Source organism: Malaclemys terrapin, chromosome 3, assembly GCF_027887155.1.
Source record: "Malaclemys terrapin pileata isolate rMalTer1 chromosome 3, rMalTer1.hap1, whole genome shotgun sequence".
NCBI lineage: Eukaryota > Metazoa > Chordata > Testudines > Emydidae > Malaclemys > Malaclemys terrapin.
Window position 1 is genome coordinate 91,372,985 of NC_071507.1, and position 23,942 is coordinate 91,396,926.

General features: G+C 40.9%; 1 protein-coding gene across 2 annotated transcripts in view; it reads right to left on the reverse strand.

Annotated features, from left to right (window-relative positions):
- The window catches only part of SNX9 (sorting nexin 9), a 111,752-nt gene that overhangs the window by 64,669 nt on the left and 23,141 nt on the right, over positions 1-23,942 (reverse strand). For both annotated transcript variants that reach the window (XM_054023756.1, XM_054023757.1), the window contains exons 2-4: positions 17,351-17,437; positions 13,839-13,913; positions 12,513-12,635 (exon numbers count right to left, since the gene is read on the reverse strand). In XM_054023756.1, the coding sequence (XP_053879731.1) occupies positions 12,513-12,635; positions 13,839-13,913; positions 17,351-17,437 (285 nt within the window). The remainder of the gene's footprint in view (positions 1-12,512; positions 12,636-13,838; positions 13,914-17,350; positions 17,438-23,942) is intronic.

A 23,942-nucleotide genomic window follows, 5' to 3' on the forward strand; every position in this document is an offset into this window, starting at 1 on the left:
ATAGAACTTTGTCAAATGAACGCTAGAAATTTTGCAACAGGATACAAAACTTCCAATTCACAAAAAGCTGAACTTGCAGGATACATATTTTAATCAGGAACTAAAGACTCGTACAGTCATTTTGGGACAGAAATAATTTTGCCCCTCATCAGAGAAGTGGTGTCAAGAAAATGGAAGCAAAACTAATCTAAAAAGCACAACTTATCTAAATACTTCTCGTTACCAACATACAGCTGAAAGCTTGATACTTTAAAGTCACTCCACATTACACAGCTTTTCCCTCAATGACAGCTGAAACACAAGGAAGGATAGTCTAAGTTTTAACCTGCAGTAGCTAGTGAACTTATAAATCTTACTCATACTATGTTTCTAGCTTTTACTTCAATGTAAAATCCTCCTACCCACTAAAAATATTCAAGCCAAAAAAACCCACACAATTATTTTTTGTCCTTTTTTTAGTCTTTAAAAAAAAAAAAGTATATAACGAAGTCCATAGAGTTGCTACCATGTGTGGAAACATACACATTATGGCATTCTTTTTTTGGTAGCCACACATACTGTGGTCTATCATGCATATAGAGAACTTAAGAGATGCATTTATTGGTTTTACCAAGATTGCTCATAACAGTAGATATGGCCTAACCTGAACAATAAATACATGTCTTGATAAGGATGTTTGGCCCAACTGGTTTGTAATGTCATTAATACGCATGTACAGTGGCCTTATTTTAAAGTTAAGTACCTCACTGTTTTTTTTCCCCCCTCTCAAAATACGAAAAACAAATAGGACACTCATATTTGTTTACATTCTTTAAAAAAAGTTAAGGTGCATAAATGCACAACAAGCATCTCAATCCCATAATTGTTCAGTGAGATGCAAAGATCTTATATACAGTACCAGTTTTCCACTTGACAAACTCTGCTGCTAGAATATGAACACTGAAATTGGGAAACGTTCATTAGAATTGTTGGCAGACCCTTGATTATAGTAACATTACTATTCATCACCAAAGGGAAAATTCATAAGGATTACTTAACAGAGCCAACTAGAATGAAACAGACACTTATATTTCAAGCATGCATTCTGAAACATCCCAAATATCAACAGGATCCTACCAAGCAGGCAATACCTTTTCAGAAAAAAATGGGAAGATCATACTGATAGGTCAATATTTGGTCAGAATACAAAAAACTAAAATAATGAAGTCCACATTTTTTAAATCTACTAACAACTGGACACAAATAGTGACCCCAGATCAGACAACATAATTCCTTGCAATAAATGAGTATCATTCAGTTGCGTAAGACAGACAAACTATCTTGAATAAAGTACAGTATTTACATAACAGGAAATCTATTCTGGTTACAGTTCCTGGAAGTGACTCAAAAATCAAAGATGAAGAAAATTCCATTGTTTTTGTTTCAGTATACAAGGGAAAGCATGGTAGGTGTGAAGAAGACCAAGTTTCTAATCTCTCTAAAATATACTTTAAAATATAGATCTGGTTTAGCATGCACCAAGTTAGCTCCCTCTTCTAAATAACGTTATTTTAAATTGTGTTAACGAGTACCAATAGTTTTCACATAAAATATTGAAATGATTTATGTAATATAAAGCCTTTCCAAAAAAGATTAGCAGATACAATGCATGTGTCTATTAGGACTGATCCACCTAGTGGTCTAAAGCTAGTGTGTCTGCACTGCCACTTGGGGCAAAACCCCAGTGATTTCTGGCCCCCACTAGGGCTGCAGGAGCTGAAGAGTGTTGGGCAGGCACTCACTGAAGTACCATGCAACAGCCACGATCTTGGACAATTAAAAGGTTATCAACTTGAATTCTAGTTAATTAAAGAAAAACAAAGCTAGTTAAAAGGAGTTTGATGATATATCTGCCCACAGCCTCCTGCCAATTGTTGTGGTTTTACAATCACATTTTCCTATTTCTAATGTTTTTTTCTCTTCCCTCCTACTGAGTGGTACCTCCCCACATACACACAAGAGAACAAAAGGGGAAACTGTCTATATAGAGGAAATAATGAAACTGACTAAAAAAAGTACTGTCTAATGCACAAAGTAACCACCGAAAAAAGTGTTTTCTTCTCTCTAATCTTTCAGTTACAGTAATCGTTGGTGTTATTGATCATATGGTAAAATTTTTCAGTCAGATGTGTAACTTAAGTGGATAGAGTCCCTTTAAGAAGCAGTGTAGCTGGGAATCTTGTCCAATCCACCACTGGAAGGCCAGTGGCTAGAGAGACTGGTTAAGGAAAGAAGGGTGGGAGAATTGTCAGGGCTCCATGCAGAACTTCCTTTTCTTTACCTCTCATATCACCAGAAAGTACATTTGTGTGTGCAGTGTTATCACTTTAAATCTGTGGCACACCTAGGATGGGAGCACGCACTGTACGAGCCCCAAAAATTTGAATACTTCAGTCTCTTAAAGCACATTTAGATGAAGGGCTTTAAAAACCCACCTGCCTGGTCATTTTGGGTAAGTAGGCACAGATTCCCGGCAAGTGATCCGAGTGGGGTAAGCTGAGGTAGACACTTGTGTCTTCCTGTGTCTCTACCAGTATCACCAAACTCAACAGCTTCAAAATGAGTCAGCCATCAAACAAACAAAAAAACACATCAAAATCTTTTTATTTTAAGCTACTGGCTTATGAGCCTTTAGACTACATCTGATTCACGTTTCAAAGCATTTCTCTGCAAACTTGAGGGCTAGAAACTTTTTTTTTTTTTAAATTAAAAACAGATTCTCATGCAAGTCAACTGACTTCCAGAGCTAAAGCTTTAAAGAAAAACAAATACCATGATACATCCATAAAATCATGAGAGTTGGCACAAGTGGTGTGTGGAAAGCACCAAATGTTTCTGGGCACTAAAGCTCTCCTCCGGGGGTGATGACAGGAAGGAATGGAATAATAGCTTAGGCAATGCTAATTCTTTTTCCAGGAGAGTGTAAAGCAGCTGAAGACACTACCGTTTTCACAGGATGTGAAAGGGCAAAGACAGAGCAGAGCAGGTGCTGGGTTGCTGTTCTTTTCATGGGATGGGAGGGGGGAGAGGGGAGCAGAGGTCCCAGGTTGAGGAGGAGATGTGAAACCAAGGCTCTCCTGTGTGCCGGGAGAGCCAGAGCAAGGAGTAGAACTTTTATTTTTGGAGGGAGGGGGCAACGGGGGGAGAAGCGAGGAATGATTTTCAAAAGCAGAAGTGATTTGGAGTCAGCATTAATGGAGCAGGGAAACATCATTAGCAGATCATCTGAGGGACATGATTGATTTACTGGGGAAATGAAGATGCGTAAATGGAAACTAAATATCTATGACTAGTTAGGATGGGACAGGAGAATATTGAGATTCAGCTTTTCGTAGAAGTATATGTTGGAAATTCTTCAAGCCCTGAGCGCATGCTCATTTGAGAATTTCAAAACAATTTCTTAGGTATGAGCTAATCAGTTTAAACAATATTTTTTAAATAAAAAGAGATACTTGACTATCACATACTCTAGTTTGTATTCAAATATCATTTGTCTCCTTAAATGTGTTGAGCCCAGTTGTTGGTCAGATCTAAACTAGCATTCTCCATTTTTTAATAAAAAGACTTGAAAGAGTGAGCTCCATGGAAGTATAGCTACCTACCTAACAGGGCACTTACAGATTAAACCATACAAAAAATTCTTCCCTATTGGAACTGAAGTTGATATTCATAACATACCAATGTCCGTTTGACTCCACAGCTATCTGTATGTTAGATGGTTCTACACGACATATGTGCATGTTATTTAGGATTACCATTCGTCCGGATTTACCCGGACATGTCCTCCTTTTTGTGTTAAAAATAGCGTCCGGGGGGGAATTTGTAAATCACTAAAAATGTCCGGGATTTTCCCCCCCCATGCAGAGCAGAGTGAGCGAGCGGCTGGGAGGGCTGCAGGAAAGTCAGCCGCTCACATGGGGCTCTGGCAGCCAGAGCCCTTCCCCCTGCAGCTTGCCAGGCTGGACTCCGGCGCAGCTGTAGAGCTCCTCCTCCCTCCCCCCCCTCCCTCCCTGCATTCTGAGCCGGCCGGTCTGCCGGGCCGTTTGCATCGGGCCTCGGCAGCTCCTCCTCCCCTGCAGCCCAGTGCCCCACTCCGGCAGCACTGTGCAGGGGCAGGGACCGGGTTGTGTGTTGTGCTGGGGAGCACAGCCACGTGTCCTGCTCTGCACAGAGCCCAACACCATGTTCTGAGTGGCAGGGTAAGGGGGCCAGGGGGCAGGGAGATTTTGGAGGGGGCAGTCAAGAGACGGGGGGGGTCGGGAGTTCGGGGGGGGCTTTTTGGAGGGGGGTGGAGAAGGTTTTGGGCAGTCAGGATACAGGCAGGGGATAGGGTCCTAGGGGGCAGTTTGGGGCGGGGGGTCTTAGGAGGGGGCAGTTAGGGGACAAGGAACAGGGAGGCTTAAACTAAATTTTAGCTATTTTGGTTTCCATGCTCTAAATTTTCAAATTTTTAATATTGTTTTGAACATTAACATATTTAGTGTTATTTAATATCTGTCCTTCAATAGAATGGTTTTAACTATATAATAAATACTTATTAATGGATGAAATTCCAATTTAAATGATTAGTTTATTTTTTTTTTAACTACTGGATGTGGATGCGGATTGGCCGCGTATAATAACCAGGAAAGGGCAGGTAGTCACGCCTGTACATAAATAGGGGGTGGGGTTCTGGAGGGCAGTTAGGAGCAGGGGTCCCAGGAGGGGGCAGTCAGGGGACAAGAAGCAGGGGGGGGTGTTTGGGAGTTCGGGGGGGGCTGTAAGGGGGCAGGAGTGGGGAGAGGGATCGGAGCAGTCAGGGGACAGGGAGCAGAGGGGTTTAGATGGGTCGGTAGTTCTGGGGGGGGGGCTGTCAGGGGACAAGGAGCAGGGAGGGTTGGGAGTTCTGGGGGGGCGGGGAGTGGGGGGGCAGGGGCGGGGCTAGGGCAGGACAGGGGCGGGGCTCCTCCCGTCCTCTTTTTTGCTTGCTGAAATATGGTAACCCTAATGTTATTTTATGTGGCCTAATGTTTAATGAAGGGAAGTGTTTCATTGAATACAGTAGTAATAAAAGCAAAACATAGGCACTTAGGTTTAAGGGGGGGGGGGCGCGCGCTGCGCACTCCGGCGGATCAAAGCAAGTACAATATAACGCAGTTTCACCTATGTAAGATTTTTTGGCTCTCGAGGACAACGTTATATCGAGGTAGAGGTGTATTTAAGAATGCTATTGTTGGTTATTCAGTGCACCACTCTGTATCAACTCTTAAAAAACTGTATAGGCACAACAACCTCCCTTTTGCTCTACCAATACTGCCAGCATCAATGTCCCATTTGTCTGTTTTCCCCACCACCATCTCCATACCTTCTTCCAAATGCTCCATATGCATTGAATGTTCTGGCTGTTCAGGCCCCCCAGACAACCTTCTTCCAGTCTGCCCACAAGTCAATAGCACCTCTTTAAAATATGCTAAGTCATCCACCCGTCAGAGCTTACTATTTATTCCACATCTGTCTTGTTTATATTGCAAGGTTTACAGAGTAGGAATTGTCCGTACTTGCGTCTTATATAGAGCCAAACAAAACTGTTAGCACTTTACTTATAAGAATCATTCCATTTAGGGGAATGGGGTATTAATATTTATTAGATACTCTTTTGAGAGAACAGAAATATTCAAAGCCACAAGGCTTTTTTAATTTTAAATTAGGCCTGGAACCATCTGATGCATTTCTTCTTCATCAGTGTGTCGTCAGGTAAACAGTTTAGGGGAAGGCAGTACAAGCAGTACTGTCTCGCTCAACTTAAAACGGAAAACACAAGAACAGAGATTCTGTTGCTTCCACATATACTATTTATACTAATGTTCAATTAAAATCCTACAATTTTAAATAGTGTGATTGTTCTTGTGGAACATAATTATCATGGGAAGTTATACCGCAGAGAGACAGATGACCTCTCAGGTAGCTGGGCCAATCCCCTGGAAGGCTCTGAGTATCAGGAAACGTGAATGAACTCTGCATGGAATAAGAAGGCTGCACATGGAGTGGAGCACCAAGGCAATGGGGTAACCCATGTGGCTGAGTGATGGTTGCATTTTGGAGAAGTTGGTGCATTTTCAGAGCATCTGTGTCTTCACTGGAACACAGGAGTTGCAAAAAATCAAGTAGGTTGGTCATGAATGCATGGACTGCCATAGCCAGGTCTATGCCTTATAGGAAGAAGCTCCGTCTTCTGACAAGTCATAGATAGAAGTGGCCTGTTTTGCCACAATGGTGATTTGGCATCCAATAGCACAGAGGAGTGCAGAAGCCTGACATCAATCCTAGGCAGAATAATGGAAAAGCTGATAAATTCAATTGATAAAGAACTAAAGGATAGGGATGTAATTAATGCCAGTCAACATTGTTTTATGGAGGAGATCTTACAAAACAAACCTGATTTCATTATTTGATGAGATTACAAGAGTTTGGTTGATAAAAGTTATCATCAAGACAAAATAGACAGACCTGCACAACATTCTGATTAAAATTTAGCACTATATAGTATCAATGAAGACCATAAGTAATGGATTAAGAACTGGCTGACAGGTCTCAAAAGTAGTTGTCAGTGAGGTATCAAACGGGGGTATTTCTAATGGGGTCTCACAAGGGGTTGTTGCAGGACAGATGCTATTCAACATTTTCATCACAGGTCTGGAAGTAAATATAAAATTATTGCTGATAAAACTTATGGATGACACAAGGACTGGCAGAACGGTAAATAGCGAAGAGATCAGAGCAGTCATCCAGAACAATCTGGATCACTTGATAAGGGAAGTGCTTTCAAATAATATGCATTGTAATACAACCACATGCAATGTTATGCATCTAGCAATAAAGAATGCAGACCAAACCAACAGACTGGGAGACTGGACAGCAGCCACTCTGAAAAGGATTTAGGCGTCATACTACCTTAGCAACTCAACAGAAGCTCAGAGTGGGATGCTCTGCCAAAGAGGGCTAATATGATCCTTGGATGTATAAGCAGGGACGTAGTTAATAGGATTAGGGAGGTTATAGAGCATTGGTGAGACTGATATTAGACAACTGTACACAGTTCTGGTGGCCATATTTTACAAAGGATATTGAGAAATCCGAGAGTATACAGAAGAAAGTCCCGAAAACGATTTGATGGCTGGAGAAAATGCCTTACAATGAGAGACTTAAAGAGCTCAGTCTGTTTTTTTTTTTTTTTTTTTTTTTTTTTTTTTTAAAGCTAAAGATTGAGAGGTGATTTGATTATAGTATATAAATACCTGGGGAGAAAACAGAGTACTACAGGGCTCTTTAATCTAGTGGAGAAAGGGCATAACAAGAACTAATAGCCGGAAGCTGAAGCCAAAGTCAAAGTAAAAATTAGATGCAAATTTATAAAAGTGAGAGTGATTAGCTACGGGAACTAACTACCAAGGGAAATGGTTGATTTTTTAATCTCACTATATACAAATCAAGACTGGATGCCTTTCTGAAAGATATGCGTGAATCAGGTTGGGCTCAGTAATGGGGTAACTAGGTACAATTTAATGGTCTATGATATATAGGAAGTCAGACTAGATGATCTAATTGTCCTTTTTGGCCTTAAATTCTAAACATCTCTGAAAAAGGAACTCCAAGGCTGTAGACACATTTAATAATCTGAGGTCCTAGGTAGTGGACAATGTTACAAAAAAAGGCAAGTTCTTTGAAGTATTTTCCTCTTCCCAATAGCATCTTCTAAATCAGTGGTTCTCAAACTTTTGTACTGGTTATCCCTTTCACACAGCAAGCCTCTGAATATGACCCCCCCCTTATAAATTAAAACACACTTTTTTATATTTAACACTGTTATAAATGCTGGAGGTGAAGCGGGGTTTGGGGTAGAGGCTGACCGCTTAAGACCCCCATGTAATAACCACGTGACCCCCTGAGGGGTCCCGACCCCCAGATTGAGAATCCCTGCTTTAAATCTTGCATGGGTTTGGCTAATCTAAGCGGTTCTGAGAAAGGAAGGTCCAATTACATTCTCAGTAGGAGTAGAATGGTGGCCGAATGTGCATTTGGCAGACTGAAATCCCGCTGGCAGTTTATAGAACCATTTGGATGCCAGTGTCATCAGTGCTGTCTGCATTACTGTGGCTTGCTGTGCTCCTCACAATCTTTGTGAATTCAAAAGGTTAGTCATTTTCTCCGAAATGTACCTCTGACAGTAATGGACTGCTGAACTGGCACACTCAGACAGAAAGTGTGCCTGTCACAGCTGGAGCAGGATGCACCCAGGCAACAGAATCAGGGACGCTTTATGCACCCACATTATGGACTTGCATGGACCAATGGAAGAGGAAGAATAGTATATTTATGTATTTGCACATCACGTTTTACTGTAACTGAAGTACTTGCTGTACACGACGAATGGGGTGTTCGTGTGATTGTCTTTAATTGTGGATGAGATGACAGCTTATAAACATGGGAGGGAGGGGCAGTGGTTTGTAGGACATGAATTCTGGGTTTTCATTATGGATTGATCTGAACAGATGTATTGAGAAATTGTTTGGCTACTACTTTCTAGTTATACCTTATGACGATTATCTTTATTCTTCGAAATGCACATCATATGATGTGATGCAATGATGGTAATACACTTTTAAAATAAAAGCCTTTATTTGTGAACATTGCTATACTACCAAAAAAAGATATTAATAAGCCTCTACTTAACTTGCAATATTGCAAATTCCACAATATTATGCTTCCACCGCGATTTTGATAATGGGAGCCCTGGGTGGCTGCTCTCAGCCCTGGGCTGCCAACAACAGAAACACAGAAAAATAACAATGGACTTTTATTATTTCCAGTAATAAGGTCCATTATTACTTTTCTGCAATTTTCCATGGCTTGTCCACAACTCAGTTGCAATTTTTGACAATCATCCTGCAATTCAAGTAGGGCCTTAGATATTAAAGCATTGCTAGACAGGCAAGCTACCATTACAACACGAAAACACCAGTAATAAGCCAACACCAAAACTAGTAATAAAATAAAGTCCATAACACAACCATTTCAGAAGCCAAGGCAAAATGTGGTATGCAGGGTCCATTAGAACAACAGTGGAGACAGTTACTCCAATTCTGACAATGTCTTTTAATGGGAATAGTGTCCCTGCCGCATCCATGAAGGTAGACTCCCACTTAGCAGAAAATCCTAGCATCATAAACTTTTCCAATGCAGCCCACATTGTCATCTATAAATCAGCTTCTGTGGTCCACAAAGGCCTGTATAACCACAAAGGGTCCTATTCCATTGTTAATGTACTCATGTGCTCCTTCAGGAAGGCAAATTATGGGCACGAGTCCCCTCAACAGCCCCACCACAGTCTGGAAACCCCATTCTCAAAACCAGCAATTACCCCACCACCTCTGGCAAAATCACACATCCCATTGCCTCAAAAACCTCAGTCTCCACTTTATTGACAGTTGATTTTCCAACACAAAACTAGTTAGCAATGGTAACAATCAAGGGTAGCCAGCTTCCAGACAGTTATAACAACTCGCTTCTGGACCTGCATAGTCACCCTCGTGTGTGTGTGTTGTGATGCTGGAGGATCAAAGTAAGCTACTCACAAAACTCCAGAAATGTAACTTTCTTCATATGGGAGTTCTGGACCCAATGCTGGTCATCTGATGTCTGCATGACGATGTGATGCCACCAGTCTGTGCTTGTGGTTGTGCTCTAGAAGTACCAGTCTGCACAGGGAGCATCAGTGACTATACCAAGAGTTGTGAGCAGCATCAGCTAGTTCGAGTCTGCCACGTCTGTATCATCCTCCTCTGGCATGTGCCTTGGGAAGGACAGAAAACGCCACCAAAACATACACTAGCATCTCATGGATGTTCTGCCCATTTCCTGAAACAGGAATGAAAGTCCAGGCTAAACAAGTTCTTCAAATGATGACTCCTCCTCATTGCTGGTTCCAGTTGCTAGGTGTGCACAGACCCAAAAGACGCCTTGGCAGGACGTGTTGGCAGGCTGTGAAGTACTAGTCAAGTTTTCCCCACAGTGCCCCCCGAACCAACGACTAAAACAGCTACAGCTGGGGATGGCACTAGGAAGCCAGAGACAGGCTGGATTGACTCAGGTCTGTGTAGTGCAGTGTAGACAGGTCTCACACCCATGCTCAGACGATTCCAGAAATTCTAAACCAAGGATGAGTCCAACAGATCCTGGGCTTTGACTGCAGTGCAGACTACCCCTGATGGCTTCATACAGATGTTGAAAATGCTGGGGAGACCAATACATATTACAAAGCAAAAGAATCCTAGCACAGAGTTGTAAAAAATCTCCATTCATTTTACAGAGTCTTGCAATGCACGTAAATTAGGTACATTCAGAAAACTACCAGCTCTTTTTGGAGTGTTCCATGAATTGGATGTGCCTCTACAACTGTTTTGATAAGTAAGCTATTTTCTTTCCAACACGTAAGACTTCTGCACTGCACTGCTGGAAAGAATAGTGTATTTGGCTGTTGACCTCTGGACTTCAAAAAATTGAACTATTACTGAGATTTCAACATGTGAAAGGGCACAGTTTGTAGATCCATATGAGATTACCTAAAACTTACTAGCCAAAGGCTAATCAAATGACCAGGGGGATATGCCCCACTTGTAAGGTCGAGGACAGTGCCCAGGTAAGAAGAAGATCAGCCCCTCCCCCTTAACTGCTGCAAATGATGCCGCTGAATGCAGTCCTTTCGTTCTGTTTCTATGACTTGGACTCTTAAGTGCTGAGGTAATACACATAAATAATAAATAATAATAATAACAACAACGTTGACCTCCAGATAGCAGTAGCCTGATAAATTTGAAATTCCACCTACTCTGGCTGTGGAAAGGGGGAGGATCTTACTCTTTTCATTCTCCATATACCCTGAGAGCCTCCTGACTTTGGAAAGGAAGGGAACGAATAGCTGACCCCCTCTTCCCACCTCTCCCTCCCCACATCCTGAGAAATCTTCCCACAAAACTCCATAATCACTGTTCACAGTTTTTCCATGCAGCAGATGAGTAAAATCGACAAGACTAATGTCAGTTTCACTGAAGTCCACAGGATTATCAAAAGCAGCAGTGAAACAGAGCAGGGTCTTGTGAGTTTCACTCTGCTGCTAGCAGCAGAAGCACTGAGTCATCTGTCCACAGACTCAGGAAGACAGCACTGCATTGGTTCACCTATGGAAGGTTATTTTGCAGCCATAAGAGAAGGTAGCTAGTTTCCTACTCACAAAATGGCACGCTCTGAGTGGCCTTTTTAAGTCCTGAACTGACCTGCTATAAAGTCATAGTAAACGAACAGCAAATACCGGATCAAGATGTGCCAAGTAAAAAGAAAACCTTTATTGCTGAGTACTGAAAAAAGTTATTTTGATAATAATGTATAATATTTCTACAATGTCAAACTTGCATGGCACTCTACGGAAAAGTAGAAAAGAAGGTAGAGTTCTTTTATACAGGTCAGAATATCAGATCTTAGAAGTTGCAATTCTACAAGCAGATGCTGCTAATAACCAAAATTAGTGGAGGTGTACATTCTGACAACATCAGGGTACAAAAGAGGAAAATATAGGTAGGAGGTTTTGTTTAGTTCACAGATTTCTAAGATTTTGCTTTATGCAGGGAAAACAAAAAAAATAATTGCGTATTTTCTTATTTCTAATTTATGTTAGAATTATGCTAGTTTTTCCAGCAGCAGCATTTCTAAAATTACACAAGATGAACAAATGAGCTGATTTTTAATCTTCAGCAAAATTTAAGATACTTCCATCACAATTGCCTTTTCCATGCTTTTTGTGAGGACTTACAGTAGAAACTCAGAGTTATGAACACCAGAGTTACAAACTGACCATGCAACCACACACCTCATTTGGAACCGGAAGTACACAATCAGGCAGCAGCAGAGACCAAAAAAAAAAAAGAAGAAAGCAAATACAGTACACTACTGTGTTAAATATAAACTACTTAAAAATACAGGGAAAGCAGCATTTTAAATTAAATTAATGGACATATCCTATCTCCTAGAACTGGAAGGGACCTTGAAAGGTTATTGAGTCCAGCCCCCTGCCTTCACTAGCAGGACCAAGTACTGATTTTGCCCCAGATCCTTAAGTGGCCCCCTCAAGGATTGAACTCACAACCCTGGGTTTAGCAGGCCAATGCTCAAACCACTGAGCTATCCCTCCCCCAATTTTTCTTCTGCATAGTAAAGTTTCAAAGCTGTATTAAGTCAATGTTCAGTTGTAAACTTCTGAAAGAACCACCATAACAATTTGTTCAGTTACAAACATATCAGAGTTACAAACAACCTTCATTCCCAATGTGTTCGTAATGGAGGTTTTACTGTACAAATATTGTACAGTGCAACTTAAGAGCATAAGCAGCATTGTCAATAGAACCTACTATGCTTACAGTGCCAAAAAGAAACTGACGATGTACCTGGTTATTGTTTTTAGCAGCTGAGTTGATCTGAGCTGTACTTGAGGAGAGGGAATCAAAAAAGGCTTGGTCAGCTACTGAATTGCCACAAGGAAATCCATCTTTTGCACTTTCAGTTAGAATCTGAAAATAGACAAAGCTGTTTTAAGACATCTGTCATTCTTATAGGAAATAAGATATCATTTTACATGCTGTTACTTCAACTATTCTCAGGGTCAACAGAACTACTGAAATTAAAGGATTTAAAAAATGAATTGATACAATTCCATCTTTAACAGCAGACAATAGAATCAGCTCTAAATTAACAATCCAGAGCATTGTTTACACTTCCTGCATTCAACAATATATCAAATTTGGGTATTAACAACAAGTATGGCCCATTGTTTTATGGGGACTGGAAGAGGACAGGAAGAAGTCTATTTTTGTATGGCCATGTAACAGGCAATGACCTGTTAGTTGCATCACTACATAATTTATGAAAAAAGAAAGCCTACACCAGAAGCAGATTTTTTTTTTTTTTAAATAAATCCTCATTCTTGTACTTGTTCAATTATTCTGGAACAGGATGTGCATATTATTTTTGGTTCTCTTGTGAACTACCAGTGACAGTTTGTCAGTGAAATTAACATTTTACAGATTAGCAATCTCCACTACGTATAACTTCTCCTTTCTCTAAAGGAGATACAGTACACTAGGCAGCACTGAAAAGTCAGCATTTACCAGAAGTTACTATATCGACTCTCTATCCTTAGAACAGGCAGTAAGTATGATATGATCACTTGACTTTTTTTTTTTTTTTTTTTTTTTTTTAATAGTATTATATGGTATGCAGACACGTGTTTACTCTGACCTTCTAAACCAGTGGTTCTTAACCTTCTAACCAGTCTGCACCCCTTATCAAAAATTGTTGAAGTAGGTCAGTTCTTTAAACCTAGATACATTTTTTGTTTGTATATTACAGTAACTGTTAAAAAAAGTATAATGTTAATAAATACATAGGTTTGATTAAACAAAGTAGTTGTACTTACGTGCCTGTGCTTAATTTGTGTTTTTGAGGATTTACCTTCTATAAAAAACTGGCATGACTCACACCCCTGGAAAGGGTATCTCGCACCCTCAGGGGGTGCGTGCAACCCCAGGTTAAAAACCACTGGTCTAAACTATTAATACAAATGATTTTTAGTGGAATTAAGTACTGCCATCTTTCATCAGGGCTTCAGTCTAGAGAATTAAATGAAGGTTTCCAATATTAAAATAAATAAACAAATAAAAGCATGGAATCTGCTTTAGCAAGTTTGTCTGTATTGTTATATTGTGGTCTCTTACTTCAACATAATCTGTTGGAACAAGTCCCCTCTCTCCTTTGCTGTTTTTTCCTTCCAACCAACCTCCACCTATGTCCTAAAGAAATAAAAGTAAGCATTATACAAATATTTTCTCTAGATTAAAACATACTTCAGCATCTTTTATGGCTTTATAGTTGACACTTGAAAATAGGATTTGAGAGCAAGGTGTGACTGAGAACCTGGGCAAATTCATTTAAACCTTTCAGAGCATCAATTTTCTCATTATAAGAGGAAGATAATATTGACCAGGACTCCCTCACATAGTTAAAATCCATAACAGCTGTTTTCAAAATTGTAGGAAAGGATTAAAAAGCTAAGTTAACAGAACATTAATTAGCTTGCAAAGCCAAAAGAACTTGAAAAATTAAGGTTGCGCACACAACCTTAATTCATCCCTCTTGTGCACATGCATGATGATAAAAGACTTGAATTACATGATCACATACTGTTCGTACAGTACCCCTGCCTCATTCAACACACAGGATAGACAATGCTCAGGGAATGAATCAGAGTTGCTTAGTCAATGAGGCCGTTTGTAGGATCCCCGCCTCATTTGCTGCAGATGTTGGAACTGAATGGAGGCAGAGAACTGCAGGAAGAGTAAGGACTATCTCATGCATTATGGCAGGTGAATGCCACACCAAAGAACTCAGAATAGTCCCTCCCACCCTTTTTCTTATCTGTCTAGTTTGTAAGCTCTTGGAGACAGAAACTGTTTCTTGCTAAGTGTTGTACAGTGCCTAAGATGGGAGGGGGGGGGGGGAGGCTTAGACCTCAGTAGAGCCACTAGTCACTACCACAATACATATATTAAAGAATAAGATACTTAAGGCTTTGCAGCCTTCTTAAATGAAGTTGACTAGGGTTGATATCAGGATGACCAGAATAAACTGGACCCACTAGAAATCGAAGTGTCTCTCAACCACCAGTTGTATAATGAGCTGATTCATACATGGTAAATTAGGCCTTTGTATGCTAAAGAATCTGTTGACCTTCAAATTTCTGAATCTCAACTGTTTAAATATTCATTTTCAGTATATTAAGTAAAAAAACAAAACCAAATAAAGTTTATATGCAGATAAATGGTATATTGATGACAAATCTTCAATTACATCTGACTGAAGGGAGATTTATATATAAACAAAGGTGCAGTTAACACTCAAACAGTTTTTGAAGGTTTTTGTTTGTTTGAATGATCTGCTAATATTTACACACAGGTTGCCTGGTCAATGTGAACCAAGCTAAGCCACTGAATAAGCAGTTTCCTGAAGTTCTCAAAAGTCTAGCACTACCCTTTGAAAACACTTCTGTTGCTGCTCTCCAGCACCCTGTTCTTCACCAGGGCCCTAACTCTGCAAAGCATTTAAGCAAGTGCTTGAAATTAAGTACATGCTAGTTCCAATTATAATTTGCTGAAGTGCTTTGATGAACCAGGACCCAAAACTAAAGGCCACCTTCGACTGGTGCACAAGACAGGTGCTTGGACATTAAGGGTATGTCTACATTGTAATATAAGCCTTGGGTTAGTGGAACTCGAGTCAACAGACCAGTGTTAGGGAATCCTGGGCTTGAGCGTCTACATGGTATTTTAAACCTACATAAAGGTTCTACATAAAGGGTTTCTAACCCTTGCTCAAACCTAGGGCTCTGGCATCCGCACTGCAGTGCGTAGACCTGAGTCAAAGTAACCATATCCCAGAGTCCCTAATGCCCACCCCCCACATGTGGCCACTTTAGCCTTAGGACCATGGTGCACTGTGGGAAAACTGTACTGCCTATTCTGCCTGTTATCATCAGGACAAAGCTTGCTTTATAAAAGTCTTGATAAGTTCACACTCCATTGCAAACCAAGGGGGCTCTCTGATAGTGCACTTGCAGCTCAGTGATCAGAAGAGAATGGGTTAACACAGACCTGAGCTGCTCCTTTTGCAAAGAGCGGGTGGCTTCCATTTTTAACAGATTGAACTGCAGATTGTTGGGGGAGAGAGAGAGGACTAAGGAAGTTGGCTCATGGAACTGTGGGATACTTCTGGCTGACTCCCAGGACCCGAGTCAAGCAGGGCTGCATCTACACTGCAAAGCAATAGGGCTCGTACTCTGGGTCCCAGCTTAACTAGAGCTCAGACCCTCCAGGGGCCTGGACCCCAAGTTTGAGCCTTGGGTTAGCACAATTAAAGGTAGACATAAGGGGAGTTAGGCTTGAGTCCAGACCCAAGCACGGGCTTACACTGCAGTGTAGAGATACTCTAACTTATTACTCTTGGCCTGAACACTTCAGTATCCCAAAAGAAAAGGTTTTCTATAAAACCTGATAGAGATGTGCTCATTACTTTTTATGGGTGCCAAATTTCAATTCAAGTGTTCGTACAGAAGCAAAATCTATTCCTTCCGAGCTTGCAACCCATTATAGAACTTTACTACGAGACTATGGACTAGCAGCAAAAGAATTGTCTTTCACTAGCCAAGATGAGTGAAATATAAAAACAAAAATACATGCAGCATAAATAATAAAGTGTGAATTAAAAATTAATATTTTTGCAAGTGTTACCAGTAATTCTGGTAGAAAAGATTTTAAAAATTTCCTAAACTGTGATTGATATTTAGTTAGGGGAGTCAAAATTGTTGATTCTGCAAAGACTTAAGTTTGTAGAGAACCTCATACCACTTGTCATGCGTCTGACGAAGTGGGTATTCACCCATGAAAGCTTATGCTCCAATACTTCTGTTAGTCTATAAGGTGCCACAGGACTCTGTCGCTTTTCACAGATCCAGACTAACACGGCTACCCCTTTGATACTTCATACCACTTGAATAATCCCATTTAAATTAATGGAACTACTCAGACAGCACAAAGTTTTGCAGAAAGCTTAAGCTTTTTACAAGACCAGAGCCTTACTATTTCTCTCCCACTCCATGAACACTACCCTAACAATAAAAGGATCAATTAGAAACAGAAGTTTTGCTGTGTTAAAGCCTCCGTGTAAACTGGCGTCTTTGCATTTGGACATTTAGATTTGAATGTGAAAAATGTTTTAAGTTGAAATTCATCAGTATTTTAGAATGACCATTTGAATACAAACAATAATCAATGCAAAAAGAGACTACATAAAAATACTGAGTAACCACCTCAACCCAAAAAAGACAATAAATTCAGGTTTAATGGTGTCACTATCATTCGCATGTTCTTGTGACATGGCACTAAAGTACAGATGGTACAAGAGGACAATACTGATCACAGACCAGTAACATGTCTCGGTACAGAGAAGTAAAGTCAAGCCTAATTGTTCCTGGAGCTTGCTTTTATTAATTTAAATTTACCATTACTGAGATAGTCTTTTGCATTTAATTTATTTGCCTTTACCCTAGAGGGAGGGAGGAAGGGAGAGTGTGCAAGAGCTTTCCCATTAGACGCCACTCAACCTCTCTTTTCAGCACAAACCCTTACAAGTAGGTCAGTGCATTGTAGCCTGGTTTCCATTTGATTTCTCTTACCGGATTGGTAATTATGATGATCTCCCCTTCGTTAACTGTCAGCTCATTGTTTCCAGGTTCAGCAGCGAAGTCATACATCACCCGAGCCTATGGGCAGAAAGAATCTATTAGTGACAATATTCTACATTTAAATATTCAGCATTCACATTGGAAAATATCAGCAGAACTTCATGATTCATAACCATTAAGAGAAATGGTTGGGTGGGAGGAAGGAAGGGTGTGGGACAAGCAACACAAATGACATATCACACAAATCTTAATACAATGTGCATTTGAACTTGAAAATGTCAATGCCAAAATCTGCTTCCAGCAAAAACTTTAAAATGCATCCAAAAACAAAGCCACCCCCTCTCTGAAGAAGGCAAACAGCAATTATCTGATTCTACAGACAAAGGATTACATCTCAGCAAGCAGCCAAATAAACCACTGTCCGCAACATGCAGGACCTATTGGTAGAACTAAAGTGAGAGCTTTACCCTGATTTTTAGCAGGTCTTCTTTCACTGCTAGAGGCAGAAGAAAATCAGTTCCCCTAATGTGCTATTCTGTAGAAAAAACATCTACTCCGACTCATGCAGGACTGTTTTATGAAGTGAGCCTTTCAAAAAGAGGATACAAAACTCACAGGCATCTGAAGTTCTTAAGCGTTCAGGTAATCACAGCTATACATAAATCAATATGAAACTAGATAATCTTACAATTCATTTATTGTGATTGTTCCTCTTGTAAGTTAGAGGAAATAAATACTGAACAATACTAGTTTTAACTTAAACAGAATACACATCCCCAAAGTATGTAGTCAGTGCTGACCCATTAGCCTTTGCCTAACTGCAGTTCAACTTTAGGGTGAACAGACAGCAAATGTGAAAAATCAGGACGGGGGGGGGGGGGGGGGGGTTAATAGGAGCCTATATAAGAAAAAGATCCCAAAAATCGGGACATCTGGTCACCCTATTCGACTTGTTTTTTTTACAAATTAACCTATGTTATAATTTAGTATTACACAAACATTTTCTGGTGAGAGAGTTAAGGTTGGTCTGTACATATCAGGCACAACCACAAAAGCATAGAAATGAAAAGTTAAGTTAAGTTATCTGACAGTACCTCCCCTCTGCTCCACCCAGAGAGGGACACCTCACCACTGGAGCCACCATTCATGACACCAAAACCTGAATTCTACCACCACTAGGGATGTCAGCCTTCAGACAACTCTTCCCCAAACTTACCACCATCACACCAGACCAATCAAGATAGCCCAACAAAAATCTCTCACTAGGTACACATTTTTGGCCTTCTACAGTCTTAAGGCAAAATAAATTATAAGACTCTGAATTAACTTTTTAAAGACAGTTTTTAATTGCTTAGAACTCAGAAATCAATAGGATTTGAAAATATTGAAAATTCCAGCTTTACTCAGATTATGTGACAAAATTTTGGAGCAAATAAACTGTATTTTGCATAAAGAAAGGGAGTAATTAATCCATTTTTAGTGCAAAATAGAACCCAATATTAACTATAGCCTTGCACTGGTTCTGCCATAATGTTGAATAAGGAAATCTTATATTTTTATAAAATACTTCAAGTTGAACCCAAAAACGTATTGCTAGCTAGTCTAGCCACAAAAAATCATAGCAATGTAGGGCTGGAAAGGATCTCAAGAAGTCATCAAGTTCAGCCCCCTGTACTCAGGGAGGGTGCAAGGTTGTTTCGCGCCCTAGGCAAAACTTCCACCTTGCGCCTCCCTCCCCTCCCAAGCCCTGAGGCAGCTCTCCGCCCTGAGCCCCTCCCACCGCGGCAGCTCACCCTGGCCCGGGGAGCCGTGTGGCAGCTTCCCGCCCCAGCTCACCTCTGCTCCACCTCCTCCCCGAGCACGCTGTCGCTGCTCCACTTCTCCCGCCTCCCAGGCTTGTGGCACCAATCAGTTGTTTGGCGCCGCAAGCCTGGGAGGGAGAGAAGCAGACTGGGGCAGCGTGCTCAGGGGAGGAGGCGGAGTAGAGGTGAGCTGGGGCAGGGAGCGGTTCCCTTGTGTGCCACCCCCCCTCTTACTTGCTGCAGGCGGCCCTCCCCGCGTCCCCCTGCCCCAGCTCCCTCCGCCTAAATGCCGACAATGACCAGGGCGGCTGAAGATCTGGCCACCACCGAAGGACCCAAAATGCCACCCCCCAAATGCTAGCGCCCTAGGCGATGGCATTTCGGGTCCTTCGGTCGCCTAGGTCGCCTAATGGGTTGCACCGGCCCTGCCTGTACTGAGGCAGGACCACAAACCTGGACCATCCCTGACCGGGGTTTGTTCCACCTGTTCTTCAAAACTTCCAATGACGGGATACCACAACCACCCTTGGAAGCCTATTCCAGAGCTTACCTACCCTTGTAGTTAGAAAGTTCTTCCTCATATCTAACCTAAATCCCCCTTGGTGCAGAGTAAGCCAATTACTTCCTGTCCCACCTTCAGCAGACATGGAGAACAATTGATCACCGTCCTCTTTATAATAGCCCCTAACATATTTTAAGACATTATCATTACAGCCATACAGAATTCCACCTATATTACTACTTTCATTTTCTTCCATCAAATTCCCTTTCCTGAAAACTTTACTCTACCTTTAAGGCAGAAATATCAAAATAAATCAAGTCTCATTTCTCTCTAACTTTTGAAACAGATGTTGAGATAATTTGAGGACACCGCCTTCCTCACCCCCATAACATCTTGGAGGTTTTGTATCAAAATTTTAGTCTACATTTATACATATTCCATATATGCTGACATATTCTAATCCTTATCCCCACCAAAAGTACCAATATTTATTTAACATTCCCAACTTCTCTCCACTCCCTACTGACCTCCCACTCCCCACGCCCTCCTCTCCTCCCAAAAATCCAAGAGGAAAAAAGCCATCACAATCCACACTAACTCAAAAAGCTGTCATTTGTAAACACTCCCTCTCTCTACCTATGTTGCTCATAAGGGTGAACAGATAATTAAAGTAGGATTTTCCTCGGGTGGATGTCACTGTAGAAGTGCCAAGCAGCAGTAAACAAACACATTTAATTTAGAAGGTCCAAACTAAGAGAATTTTTCACTTGACCAGAGCTCGTTCACCGCTCCAAGCCAATGGGGGCTGCGGGAAGGGCGGCCAGCACATCCCTCGGCTCGCGTATCTAATCACAATTAAAACAGCCCCTTAGCCTGACCCCCTGCAAGTCCAAGTCAGCTGACATGGGCCGGCCAGCCACAGGCTTTTAATTGCAGCATAGACTTACCCAAACTGTCACAGCTAAATGCAAGGTGCAACAGATTGTTTAGCATAAGTAGTTAACACACCTTTCAATTGACTATTCTGTTCTTTCTGAGGCCGCGTCTATGCTATGGGCATTACAGTGGCTCAGAACAAGTGATGAGGGGTATCTCCCACTACAAGAAATACTGCTAAAAAACCTTGTAGGCAATTGTGACAGCTTGGGGAATCTGTCTATGTAAATTTATGAATCACATTTGATTTTTTGAATTCCACTTCTGACTATAACCTTCAGTGTGAATTAAAACTCCCATGAATATGCAACAGAGCCATCAACAATTTGAACAGCCTTACCCTAATTGTTCCATTGGGCTGCCAGGCTCAGCCATTAACTTCTAATGACCCTTTATCACACGGGAAAATGGAAAATCCTCAGGTGGGAAGAGAAACAGGAAGAGATGTCAGACCCTGCTTTTAAGAAAGGACAGGCTTTCTTGCAAGAGAAGGCCAGACCATTGCCAGAACCAGAGAATTAGAGCAGGAGGAGTGGAGGGCCAGAGGGACCTTCCCCCCACCCAAAGGATACTGACCAAACCCCAAACAGCTCCAAAGAGTAAAGAGGACACTTGAGGGAGAGAAGTGCCTGCATATGTTCATTGTTTTTCCATAGGTCTGTAAATCTCTTGTGCTTTCTGGGAAGAGAGGAGGGGACAAAAGAGGAGGGAGAGAGCATTTAAGATGTTCCTTTGCAAAACCTGTGTGTTCCTTACTTTATCTGCCACATATCCCCGAAGGGTTAAATGATACACCAGAGTGCCCATGAGGCTGGAGCTCTGGGGAGAGTGTGTATAAACTTCTGTGGAAACTTGGGGAGGCTCAGAATTGGTCTTCAGACCTTAGGGCAGCTAGACAGCAGGGTCCCACCATTTCACAGAGGGGTGCCAAACAGAGTCTGTCCCCGGGAAGTATACCTGAGAGGCCAGAACTAGAGACTATGTTTGGATGCTGTGGGGTCGAAACATTGGGTTCCATACAACAGACTGATGACTGTCCACAAGGGATACTCAGCCAGGGCTGTAACAGCAATATTAAGCATTTTTAGAATGTGAATTAAGTTCTGAATCCCCAATAACGAATTTGACAAAACCAACATAAAACACAACTTTGATTTTCTCACACACGCACACTGCTAAAAAGCAAGAGTGAGCAACAATACATTTTCAAACACAAATGGTGTCTGCATGTTGTGGGCTATTTTAACCAACTTCTTCAAATTCCTTGCATACAATCTATGTATCCTCCCCCCTCCTCAACTTAGATCATTAGATTCACTTCTTATATCTTGAATTAACTTAGACTGCAAACAGAGCTGGACAGAGGACAGAAATTCCATTTGGCAAAGCATTTTGATATTTCAAAATAAGAACGAAACCAAAAAAACTCAAAATTCTCTGCAACAGAACATTTTAAAAAATTTGTTTCAGCTTGATCAAAATATTATGATTTTCACTTTTTTCATTTTATCTTATAATACATTTAAAAATTCAAAGTGAAGTAATTTCAAAACAAAAAACCCTGTTTCATTCTAAAAAATGTCTACATGGGATGTTTTGATGTTGCAGGAATTTTTTTTCCTGACATTATTTCTAGTTTTTCTCCAAAATGAAGTTGCTGTGAAATGCAAGTATTTCAATTTCAACAGAACTGCACTTTCCAATGGGAAATGGTTCATCCTGTCAAAATTTTCCAACCAGATCCAACTGCAAGCTCTTCAGGCAAGTTACCAGAGACTTTCCTATATGTTAGTATGGGGCCTAGCACAATGGGACATAATCCTGATTTGGAAATCTATTGGGTACCACAATAAAAACAAACCACCACCAATTATTCAGCAGCACAGCTAGACTTTATTCACTGCAATCAGGAGATAGCAACCTAAAGTGTGTTTGGAAAAAAAAAATACTGGAGTACCCTTTCCTCATTTACAGGCATGTCAAATTGTAGTATGAAATTGATGTCATTTTCAGAAATTCTGAATATCATTACCAGTTTTGCTTGGTATAGCTATAATGTAGCAATAAGATAGCTCACTCAGTCTTTGATTGGTGTGAATTATATCAACATATTTAACCTGTAAAGCATTTTGAGGTCCTTCAAAATGAAAACCATTATACAGAAATAAAAGTTATTATCTTCTGCTTGTATATAGTAATATGACTTTTTAATCCATATTTTGATTTCTACATACCCACAAGTATTTTAGAACTAGACAGACTTTCTCCTGCAAAATTACAAATTAGCAGCAAGATGTAAAAATATAACTGAAATCAACACATGTGGGCAGATCTGAGGCCACAGAACCACAACTGAGGCTATGGCTACACTACAGAGCTTGCAGCTGTTCCCTGGCAGCGCTGTTAGTGCAGATGATCTAAGCCAACAGGGGAGAGCTCTCTGGTCAACTTAATTACTCCAGCTCCTGCAAACAGCAGTAACTATGTCAGCGGGAGAAGCTCTCCCACCAACATAGCGCTGTCCACGCCAACGCTTAGGTCGGTGTAACTTACATCGCTCAGGGGAAGTGGCTTATTCACAACCCAACATAAATGGTTGTGCGTACATAGCCTGAGTATCTCAAAGCTTATGGTTCCAATACAAGTGTTAAGGGAAGTTGATTAGATGTTTCAAAATCACTAAAATTTTTAATGCAAGTTTGTAAACTATTAGAATGTATTACAGGAAAATCATCCAGGAGTTTTGCAAACATCATCCTGAAGCTCTCTGACCACTCGTCCTTTGTCTCAGATTATAGATTTAACAGGCAGTGAAACAAGAGAGAAAATGTACAAAAGAAAATGTTCTCTAAGTACCTTCAAGTCTTTTGCATAGAAATTTGGATAAGGAACTTTTGACAAGAATGATACACATGACAGTTAAGAACACATTTCATCAGAGTCTACAGTATTATTTTCCTCTTCTTACACCTATGCAAACTGTTTCCAAAAGCCAAGCTTTTGAACAACTTCCATCTTAATGGCTCACTATACATATCCTGACTTTTGCCATCAAGCTATGTAAAAACGGATTCATTTATTTTTTTAAAGTTAGTATGTTAGTTTTCTACCCAATACACTACAGTGGTTTAACAGGGATTAAGTATGAAGGACTAACAATTGAGGGGAAGACAATTGGGAACAATCCCCAAAATGATCAGACTTAATTGCAGATGTATAGACCTAAACTAGCACCTTCTGGGCCTCTCACCAGACTGTGGTGAGGGATTCAGCAGCTGAACCCCCAGATGTTTTAGGCCTATGAACGGTTTCTATCATGGGGCCTCTCAGGGTGCAGATTTTC